This window comes from Alnus glutinosa, chromosome 7, assembly GCF_958979055.1.
Source record: "Alnus glutinosa chromosome 7, dhAlnGlut1.1, whole genome shotgun sequence".
Taxonomy (NCBI): Eukaryota; Viridiplantae; Streptophyta; class Magnoliopsida; order Fagales; family Betulaceae; genus Alnus; species Alnus glutinosa.
Genome location: NC_084892.1, coordinates 13,943,228 through 13,955,217, shown reverse-complemented (window position 1 = coordinate 13,955,217; position 11,990 = coordinate 13,943,228). Strand labels below are relative to the sequence as shown.

The 11,990-nt window shown below is 35.8% G+C and overlaps 1 protein-coding gene across 1 annotated transcript; it reads left to right on the top strand.

Moving 5' to 3' along the window:
• The first annotated feature begins 702 nt into the window (after positions 1 to 702).
• LOC133873526 (uncharacterized) lies at positions 703 to 3,342 on the top strand. Its single transcript, XM_062311239.1, has 3 exons — positions 703 to 1,129; positions 1,716 to 1,840; positions 2,971 to 3,342. Exons 1-3 carry the CDS (start codon positions 820 to 822, stop codon positions 3,175 to 3,177), a joined length of 642 nt encoding a protein of 213 aa, XP_062167223.1. The 5' UTR covers positions 703 to 819; the 3' UTR covers positions 3,178 to 3,342.
• Positions 3,343 to 11,990: the final 8,648 nt, after the last annotated feature.

The following is an 11,990-nucleotide window of genomic DNA, read 5'->3' as shown; positions in this document are numbered from 1 at the left end:
CATCCATTTGCAAAGGAGTAATGCTAAAAGCTACATTATTATTTAATTGTGTTGGTGTGACAATGTTCATCAAACTTTATTAAAAGATAGAACAAGGGTGAAATAGGAGCGTAGTTTTTAGCATTTCTCTTTGCAAAAGTGACCATCGATCTTCAAATTATCATTGTGAGTTTACCAATCCATTAGCATTAGCATTTTCTTAATTTGTTCATTATACCCCATCAAAATATGCGTATGAGTTTAAAGAATAAGTATACATCATCTTGGCCCATAGTGAGAGTTATAAAATCTTAATTTAATTAAAAGGTTGAAATTTTGTTATATGGACATATAATATAACAAATTACAATTAAAAGAAATTAAAAATTCTCTAAATGTGGGAAATATCATATTATAAAAGAAAAGTTGTTTAACTTTATCCCTTCATGTTGATTTATTATATTTTTAATTTTTAATTAAAAAATTATATTTAATTCGACTTTTGCAACAACTCAGTCAAATTCGAAATTTGACAATTCGAACTATATATATATATATTTTTTTATATTATTATTATTATTTTAAAATAATATCTTCTTCCTTTCAAAGCAAATGGAAATAATTTATTTTAAAAGAAAAAAAAATGGATAGAATTTATTTTACTGTTAATATTTTTATTTTATACTTAATAATGTACAACAGATTCACTGCAGAAATATTGAATCAGTAACATAAAAACACAGAAAAAAAAACGGTCGGGGAAAGAGATGATGATGATGATGGGAATTGGGAAACCCTAGGAGGAACTGATACACAAACAATCAGAGGTAAGACGGCCCAATGTTTCAGAACTCATCACATTCACACTCGGTCTCATCCCTTGCGGTTTACTACCTGAAGAAGCCCCAGGCCTTCCCCTTTCTTCTCTCAGTCTTCCTCCTCCTCACGTGGCTCTCTCTCAGACTCCAGCACTCCTCCCACTTCTCCCCTCCCCCTTTCTCCCGCGTCCTCGACAACAAGTGGAGCAAAGAGGATGACACAAAGGCCAATTTGGTCAGATTCAGTTCTGGGTTTCCTTCCACGCTCGCAAAAGACGAGCGGGGTTGGTCGCTCAATCCCATCTCTCTTGCCCTTCATTCTGGCATTTCGGGTACATTCTTATACATACGCACCAAGGTTCATATTGTGTTATGGGTTTTCACATATTTGGTTGCTCAACATACCGGTACAATCTTTCTATTGAATTTTTTTTTTTTTTTTTTTTAAAAAGTACAAAATAATGGATATACTGTTAGCTTCTCGATTTCTATTTACTAAAGCTCTTGGTTCCGATATTTTTCATTTGCTCTTATCCAAGATGAACATCCTTAACATACATTGTTCATCTTGAGGGGGGGTATTAAATAACACGTGTAGTATGAGAGCACGTGTAGAATGAGCTGTCTATTTTTTCTTTCTGTTATGCTAGCTGTTTGTATCTTGTTAACATAGTTAGTTAGAGGTTAACTTAGCTAGTTAGCTGAACTATAGTTTCTTTTCTGCTATCTTTCTTTACTGCAGAATGTGTATGTATAAATATCTCTTTGTAAAGTTTTAGACTCAATTTTTTCCAATACAATTCAATGAAAGATTGAAACCAATTCTCTCTGTTCTGTAAACATTCTGTATGTAATCATAATTCTGATAGTTTTTACGTGATATTCTACAGTTTGACACAGGAATACGTTTCTTTACAGGTGGGGCTGTTACTTGTACTTCGGTTCATCTTGGAGAAATTCGGCCTGGTGCTGTGAGGGGAAATCACAGACACTATACCTGTAACGAGACATTTGTCATTTGGGGTGCAAAAACGAAATTCAGGGTAAGCTCTTGCTTTACTTGAAGGGAAAATAGCATATCGGCTTGCTTCTGTGGATGTGAACTCTACTGATTTTTTGAATTCTCCTTTTTGGATGCATTCTTTATCATGCCACACAACGAAATTAGGGATTGAAATGAATAGTATCAAATTGGTAAAAAGGTTTTGCTTGAATGACACAACGGAAGCCTGAGAAGTTAACAGTATTTCGCATTCAATTTTTCAATCCAATGTAATGGTTTACCTTATTAAAATTATGATGTCAGGTCTATTTCTCGGGATGGAACTTATCTAATGAGTGCTAAGTTATATATCTTTTTTGTATACTCTCTGTGTACTTAGGCTGCGCACATTCGTCATTGAATGAAATTTGTTTACTTACGAAAAGAAAAAAGAAGAAAAGTTATGTACTTTCCAAAGAAAAAAAAGAACAAGGGTCTAATTTATACCAAGGAGTGTCTACAACTAGACAACTCAGCTTAACTCAATTGAGTCTCAATCTCAACCATATGCGGTCAGCTACTTGAATACTGTATATGAATGGCTTTCTGTCAGTTTGAAAATTTCAATGATTTATGTCTATGTCCGATTAATTTGGCTGTCTCTACCTATCACAACCCCCCCTTCGTCGAATTGATAACCAGCCATGCTTATGCTTGAAGATAAGACATTTAGCATGGAAATTGGACTTTGCGAGTTGACAATATATACTAGTTAACTCCAGTCAATATGTTTTTTGTTGTTTCCTTTTCCCATTTGTCCCATTTTATACTTGGGTAAATAGAATAGTTTCTGATCGAAGTCACGATTGTGTTATGCCTTATTTTCTACCAAACAAAATCAACATAAGTAATAGAGTGATGGGCTAGTTATTTAAGTCACTATACCGTAATGAAGTATCTATCTGTGACATCAGGGCACTTGAGATTGGAAAAGGACCCATTTGGTTTTTATATAGTACAATGAGGGGATACAGTCTGGTTTTTATATGGTACAATGAGGATGGTATATGTAATCCAAATGAAAATTGCCTAAATTCAACAATGTAAATTAAGGAATCTGATATATCAATATTTTCCTATTCTTTTGGCTTTTTTATAATTCTGTAAATGTTATTTGTGAGGAAATGGCAGTTGGAGAACAGCCAAGTAGTTGGTAAAGGTTTTGCTGAAGCGATGATTGGTGCAGATGAGGTTGCTGTTGCAGCTAGTCCAAGTGGAACTGCCCATGCTTTAGTAAACATGGATCCAATACGGAGTTCATTCTTTATAGGATGTCAAGACAGTGTTGTAAATTATAGCAGCTCATCTACTGATTTTAATGTTTGGAAAGACCTTTAAGCATTAATTTTTGTCTGTTCTGCATGATAGTCCTCGTTTTAGTCTTAACTTCTTTTCTTTTACTGTCCTATAGGTGATTTCCGTAGTAGGCATTACAGTATTAAGATTATTATTTTTAGTTTAAAATTGATAAGTATGTGTATATAAATTACTAAAGTTGCTGCACGTTCCGTTGACTTCATTAGTGAGCTTTCTTTTTTGTTTTCTTTTTGGCTATGCAGGTTTATATATCTGGATCAACAATATTAGTTATCTCTGTAACTTGTAGTCTTTTTGTATGAATCTGATATTTACATTTTTTTTTTTTTTTTTGTAAGTGATGGAGATTTTATAAAAAGGTGTAAGACACCCCTAAGTATACATCAATCTGATATTTACATGTGAACCTGTTGTATTGCCCTTTTATTTCTTTTACTTTTTTCAAGATTAGCACTCCTATGTAATTTTTCATGGTACTCAATTGTTGTGTTCTTCAAACAAATGATTAATCAGGTTTTTGTAGGTTAGATTGAATTGAAATTGATCAAGAACTTCATTTGAGGGGCCCTAATTTAAGTTTTTGAAGTCTGAGAGAATCATCTAATTTTTGATTTCTGAATTGTCCTGTTGATGATGAAAATATAAATGGATGCTGGGTTGATTTTATTTATTTTTATGTGTAATGGGACCTATCATTTTGATATTTCGAGTGACAGCATGAGAGCTTTAATTTCTGCACAGTTACACTTCAGTCATGGGGCTTTTCTTCTTTTTCTTTCTCTCCCTTACACTTCAATTGACCAAACTGACCCAATTACGGTAACAAGACTCGAAGGATAACTTGCCCAATAGCCACTACTAACAGTCGTACAATATGGAAGACAAATGACCCAAACTACCTCAGACACCTGAACGCATCTGTAGGATTTGATCTTGTGTCTTTAATATCTCTTCCATTGCGTCAACTATAAACGAAGAAGCTTTGGGGGTGGGTATCCATAGAGGGGGGCATCGAAAGGCGGCAGCTTGGTGGAAGAATGGACACCAGTACTTGTAAGACCACCGGGCGAGGGCCAACCACCGTGATCAATCCTTTAGTTTGCCTTTTCGGAACGCCTTTGTTCACATCTTTTTGTTCATCTGATTGGGGATGGTAGGCTAAGCTCATAGCAAGCTTGATTCAAAAAAAAAAAAAAAAAAGACGTAAAAATCGGATCCCTGTCACTTGGTTGAAAACTTGGTTGTGTGATTGATTGGCCACAAAAGTTGTTGTGTAGGGGTGACTCGGGAATGAGATGCACGTTTTGGACAGTCTGTCCACTACGACCATGGTGATGTTGAACCTTTGCGCGATTGGGAGCCCCTCCACAAATTCCATGTCTGGCAAATCTCTTCACCCTTTCTAGTGTTTTATGGTATCCCTTTGTCTACCGTGTAGGACCTGTTCCTGAAGCTCCGTGAGGGTTCCCAGGTGAACTCTTCCTTTATAAAGAAAAGATTCCATTGTTCTTTAAGTACTTGTTGGAGTCCAGCTCTCTCCATCAACTGCTTCAATAACCTTATCTTTGAGGTACTCCTTTTTTAACTCTTCTGTCCAATTGCCTACCGGTTTTGATATTGCAAAAATACTGCCTTGAGTCCTTTTCTTCATTGATCCATCCATCTGCTGCCTTCTTGTTTTTTCCACCTAGTAGCTTGGAAATTCACCTTTGTTGAGTTGGAGTGCCCACCCGCTACTCTAGAAGGTACTTTAAACTGCTGGTCTGTCCTAATTTTGAACTGCTATTCTAGGAGGTATGGCCTCCATTTCTTTACTGTCAACACCAATGCAAACAATTCCTTCTCATATGTTGACAAGTGCAATATTTTCCCCTTGAGGGCTCGACTCATGAAAGCTATAGGCCTAATCTTGCATAAGAACAGCACTAATTGCCATTCCGGAAGCATCACACTCGATTATGAAAAGCTTTGGAAAAGTTTGGAAGGGCTGCGACAGGGGGATTAGTCATGGTTGTTTTTAGGTTGTGGAAGGCTTGTAGTGCACTGTCAGTCCATCGAAATGAATCTTTTTTAGAGTATGTTAGTCAAAGGGGATGCCATATGGGGATCATGCGTTAATCAAAGTATGCATAGTGGAATTCCGATCTCTGAAAAAATTTCTTCAAAATAAACAAGGCTAGATTAGTTAAACTAACATGTTCAGAATACTTACAATCGAATTCGGTCTCTCCTAGGTTTTTAGGGCCATTTGATTTTGGTTGAGTTGCTCCTTGGATGTTGAATGATGAAGAACGTGTGGGAAGTTATGTTCCTACTCCAAAGTATAGAGAGTCCAAACCTTGTGGGTTTCGTTTACGAGTTACACCGCTATTCCTCTCCGACGCTCGGTAAGTTATGAATTTCTAAGAGTATACATTAGCGTGTTTGGCTCGTGCCCAAGCCAAGCCCGAAGTCGAGTCTGAGTGGGAACATTTCGGTAGTATTTCACTACCTGGATGTCCTCCCTATAGTCACGAGCCTATGTGGTTGTGCATAGATTATCGTGTGCAAAACCAAGTAATGTTTTTGGACGAGTGATCTATTCCTTATTGTGAACCGATAACTTGTTCGATAAACTCAGGGAGCTTAAGTATTCTTGAAGATTGACCTTCTGATAAGTCTTGAATTATTCGATTCAAGACCCCTTAATTTGCATTTGTTAGACTTAGTTTGTGTTGTATATATAACGTTTTGTTGTAGTTTTGTGTTATGTTTTATTTTCAGGTCTTAATTGAAATCTAGTTCAAAACACTTGTGTTAGACCTGAAAATACATCAAGGGTAATTTGGTCATTTTCAGAGTTCAAGGTTGATCCTGAAAAGATGAAAATTGTCCAAGGCATTTTGATCGATCGACTTTTAGTCATCCCAACTTCGATCGATTATCAGAACATGATACAATCGATCTATCGACTTCGCATCTTCCAGAAGGTCTAGATATTTTCAAATATTTGTGCGATCCAGATCAAAAGTTGAGTTCTATGGACAGAAATGGACGGCGACCAACTCTGAATACTTGGCTAGAATTAACTCTTGTAGTCTTTTTGTAAATCCAATTTCCTATATATATGGAATTAGGATTTAGGTTTATTATATGCACCTTTTTGGGGGTTTTGGATTTTCTCAGGTGTATCACTTTAATTTCTTGTGTTTTAGTTTACTTTGATGCACGTTTTCTGGGCTTAATTCCAGAGAGCTTGTTTCATTTGCATTTCTTCTATAAATTTCAAGTGTAGCTTAGGCTTGTTCTTGGTTTTTATTTTCTTTGTACTCCGAATTTCCTTAGTTTAATGTAGTTGTTTTTGATTCATTTTCTTCTTGTTTCTTTACTGTTTTCCTCATATTTCATGCTTAGATTAATTTAATCATGTGTAACTAAAGCCCTTCCTTAAGGTTTTGATCAAACTCTTTTCCAAAACCATGGAGTGTTCTTAATGTTCTTAGGATTTTCTTGATAAATGTTTGATGATTGTATAAGACTAGAGGATATCAAAACTCATGCTAAAAGGTTTTGTCATCAATATTCCAATCTAATTATTCATGAAAAAGAGTTATGCTTGTTGTTGTGCAAATTATAATACTCGCAAGTGCACAAATCGTTTGAAATATAGCGTTTTGCAAGTGCGAGGTCGATCCCACAGGGAATTGTGTTACAAAAATTAATCTCTATTCAAACTAATTCCATTTTAACCTAGTTCCAAATTTAGGGATTTTTAACAAAAGAAAACATAAACAAAAATAATGAAAATAAAGGGGTCTAGGGTTTTGGAATCCACACTCACCAAATCATAGCAACCTAATCTTATACTCATCACACATATTTTGAGGTTTTCAAATGCAAATCTTAGGTATGTTCTACTTTTGCTTCAAAAATAGTTTAAATCATTCAATGAATCAATTCTTCCACAAATCACAAAAGATATCTAGTTTCAACTAAATCATCAAATGTATCCATAGAATGAAACACAATGAATATCCAACATACATGAAAACCCAAGCCATCAATTTAATGAAACTATATCAAATCATCACTTGTATCCGGAAATCACAAGAGATATCCAAAAATAATCTCAAAAACCGAAATAGAACAATGAGAAATCAAGCCCATAAACTCAAATAGCATAAACAAGCATGAAACTCAGTTTCTATTCACTGGTGAGGTTTCATCCTCAACCCTAGATGAAAGTATTAGCTAGACATGAACAAAAATAGCATAAATAAACTACAAGAATGCATTAAAAACGAATAAACTTACCAAAGATTGAAGTTCTAGGTCAAAATCGACCCAAAAACCCTAAGATACAGTGAAATCGGCCCCTAGGGCACTCCTAAGCGGCCTCCTCCGCGGCTCTCCTCCTAAAAATGAGAAAAGAATAGTATTTATAGAGTTAGCTAGGGTTTCTGAAATTCCAGCTCCGCATAAATTCGATCGATCGATTTTAAAATCGATCGATCTACTTTTCGATCGATCTACTTAATAATCGATCGATCTACTTAATATTCGATCGATCGAATTAATGATCGATCAATCTTTTTCAACACTTCTGAAAATCTAGCTTTTCTATGTATTTTTGCCTTGAAAATTATCATTTTTCTCTTATTGCCCTGCAAAACACAAAAACACTAAAACTAACCAAAACATCAGAAAGTAACAAAGCTAAAGGTTTAACTAATGTAAATGAAGGGGTCCAAATATACACTTTTTGGCACTCATCACTTGTCTATGAGTTTTCTTAGATTCATGAATAAAACCAACATTTTTGAAAGAGAATGATGTCTTGTGCAATAGTTCTATTTGACATGATGCATGTTTACCTATTAGAGTCATCTTATAGGGTATGCTAGGGAACACCGGTCGTTTCATACCTTTGGTAGTTTAAAATGTTTTTCAATTGTAGTATAACTTTTACGTGATGTGATCGGTGTGAACTTAGATATCTTATCATTGTGGCCTAATAAGGGTTTCCATGTATTGTGTATGCTTAATAGGATGTTTCATAGAGTAGTAAGCTAGGGAGCATCAATCTCCAACACCTTTGGTAGTATAATTGCTTTTTCATTATAGTTTAATCTTTACGTGGTAAGTGATTGATGTGAAACTAGGTGCTTTATCATTACGTCTTAACTAAAGTATTTCATGTCGAGGTCGTCGTAATGGTTGGCGCCCATTACGCGCTCATATCATGCATATTAGGAAGATCTATATAGACGTGAAGCATTCCATTGGTTGAGGATTTGATGAGATCAATACCCTAAATTTATTTTAAGTTTGTTTTAATTTTCTACTTACCTTTACTTTACTCATCGTAGACTTTAGATTAAATACGTTCTTTTGAATATCCTGTTACGCAAAACAACCCTCTGATCCTTGTTGTTCAATAACCTTTACTATAGTACAATTGATTCGTACTATTGAGAGTGGTTCAAACTTATAAATTTAAAATCTACGTAGTCGAGTTGACTACCACCTTCTCTCAATATGCCATTAACTCTTGATGCAAGGAAAGTGTGCCAAAGTCACCGATCCGTGCATGGTATGGCCGACGCGAGTTTTGGCGATACCATACGGATTGACAAATATACCAATAGTATTATAGACTTGACGATTCAAGCGTTCCATGGACGCTTAGGCTTTTGTGTAGTAGAGTGTCGACGATGATATGTTAGTCTATTTAACTAAACATGTCGGGCATAGAAGACACTGAACATCAGCATTGGAAGTGCTTAGTAAAAGAAATTCTTTGTCAAACTCATGAGAGGTGAGCTTTGGGTTGATGGGTCCTCCTTCCTAGTTCACGGACTGAGCAAGAACGGACTTGTAGTCAACACGTTAGAACAAGAGCACGCAACTACGCTTGTGTTTAAACTACCCACTAAAACTATTGGGTATGTTGCACAGATGCAACATGATATGGGATTGGGATGAGTCATTATACAACTAGGTCAGGCTATACCCTATGCTACTTGACAATCGAGAATCATGTAGAGCGCAATTCTACTCCTGACTTAGAGTTAATAATAGTTGTTTGTGCCCTAACAACATGCTTGCACTATCGCTACAGTGAGGTGTTGTGAAGTCCACACATATCACCCAAGCTCAATACAACCCCCGCAAACAGACGTCAAATCCAAGAACTTTATTTAGACACTCGAAGACATATTTAAGATATACGTGTGGGAATTCGTAGAATTGGTGCACCATTCAAGAGAAATAGCACTCATTCCCTTGGTCCGGAAGCGCGAAGCCTTAATACGAAAAATTGCATGCAGTTGAAGTGCGACCGTCTGGACGACAGGGCAACACTGTCCGGAGGCGGCTCAAAACAGGAAAGAATTTTAGCGAAATTTTGGAAAGCCGATCGCACAGTTGTCTATTCGGACACCTTATGTCTACCGTCCGGACAACGCCTAGGTTTATCAAGCCAGATGCTCATTTGAACTTGCAGCCTATAAATAGAGGTCCCTAGGCTTGAGAACTGCAAGAATTCGGTATTGAATTCCTTAGTGCTTAGAGAGTTATATTGTAGAGTTATTGTGTTGAGTTAGTCTCTCTTAAGCCATTGATGTGTGTGCTGTTGCTGCACTAATCTGAAGTCTATCTTCAGGGTTGGTCCTAAGGTAAAGGATTCCATTGAAGACCCCTTTAGGTAGGAGACCTGGTTGGGAGGCGTTCGTGTTGGGTTACACGTTAGAGTTCAAGGTACGACCACTGCATTAGGGGTATGTGAGTGCTACTACTTTGTAACTAGTATTGTCTTCTGAATAGTGGATATCCTGGGTTTGGCTACCTCGGAGTGATTTTTCTCTTGACTGCGTTTCCACTTCGTTAACAAAATATCTGTCTCCTTTATTTCTGTTTGTTGATATTTTGTTGCACACATCTTTGCACACACTTGGTTATATTAGAAGTCATTTTAATTTTTCAGAAAGAATGGAACCGAACTGGAACTGGAGAGAGGCACCATGTTGAAGACCTATTTTTGAACCTAGCCAAGAGATGCAGCCGTTCGATTAGTAGCAGCTGAAATGCGTTGCTTTCTTGAGACCTAGAGCCGACACACCACACACGGGTCCTCTTTAGGAAATAACTGGCAGAAAAAAGAAAAAGAGACACTAGGTCTTTCAGTATACCTATATATATTAGTCTCTGTCTCTTGGAATGGAGAGTGGGGGGGTGGAGGCGTGAGCCTCTTTTGTACATAGGCGGCAGTTGGTTTCATTTGTAGCATTTTTCCTACAATTTTCTCCTTTGTAAGTCTCTTATTTTCTTTATGTTTTTAATAAATCTAGTATTTTATTTTTAGCCATGAGAGGCTAATTCTCCAACTAAGGTTGAAGATAAAACCTTGCCTTTGATGATACTTTCTTTCTTGTTATTTTATCTTATGCAATTCTGATATTTATCAAAATATTGCTCAAGTCCAATATTCAATTAATTGATTTATGTCTTTTGATTGAATGATTTTTTATTAAAAGTTGAATATTCAATGTGTTTCAATCGATGGATACATCAAATGATTTGGTTGAAAGAGGATATCCATTGTGATTTGTTTGTCAAAACGGATACACTGGATGATTTGATTTCAATTGGGTATTCGTTGTGATTTGTTATTAAATTGGATTCATTGAATAATTTAACATAATTTTTATGGAACCTTGAACAATGAATATGTCTCAATTGTTTATCGGGTGTATGAATAAAATACAAGAATGTGTTATTTGATACAGTGAGGTGGATTCTAAAACCTTAGTGCTCTTTTTTATTAGTTGTTTTAAATTCAGTTTTTATTTAGTTTATTATTTTACATTATAAAATCCCAAAATTCAGAACTAGGTTAAGATAAAATTAGTTTAAATATGAATTAATTTTTGCACCACATTTTTCTGTGGATTTGACCTCGCACTTGCACTACACTATATTGCAAACGATTCGTGCGCTTGCGAGTTAAATAAATTTGCACATCATTATACTTCTAAGCTCATTGTTATATGAATAAATTCACTGCTTATGTGCTGACTCAGCCTTAAATCTTGTCCTTCATGGTGCAAGTAAAAAGAAAAATAGTGCTGCTTCTTAGGGGGAGAGTATCAGATGAGGGTGTCTAGGCCCTAGTAAGATAAGGTTTGACTTTTAACTGATCTAACTATGAATTTCTCTCTTATTTCAAAAATTCAGTTGCTTTAAATCATATCAACGAAGATCATACCTTATTGAGAAAGTCTTCACACACACACGCATTGCATGAGTTAAGTTGACTATTGAAAAATTTCTATCTGTATTGAAATTTATGCTCATTGATTACTTGACTTTTCTTTATATGTTTGCATATTTTTGACAAGCTATCTGACTGTTTTCTCAAGTTTAGATACATGTGTGTGTTGAATTCTTGTTGAAATGTTTGGTTATGGTTTTTCTCTAAATACTATGTTTACCCTTGAGACAAAAAAGGAGAGTATTTTTTTGATTTTTGGACCGGAAATGTATTTCCAAACCAGTCAAGTGTTTTTGATCCCAGAATGGGCAAAGGGAGAGTTTGTTAGTATTTTATATTGGCAACATTTTGGTTGACAAAAACACTTTATGTAACGGTTGTTTTTTAAACAGGATTTTCGGTTCTATTCAGAGTCTTCATGTAATATGGACAGTATCTCATTTCATGCCATGTGTCGGTCAAAAGTTTCTAGAAGATGTCCATGAAGATTCAATGCAATTTCCAAGTCAGAATAGCCAGTTCCTGTGCAACCGTCCGGACGGGCATTTGAAGGCGTCCGAATGCCCAGCAGTGTCTAGAAGCT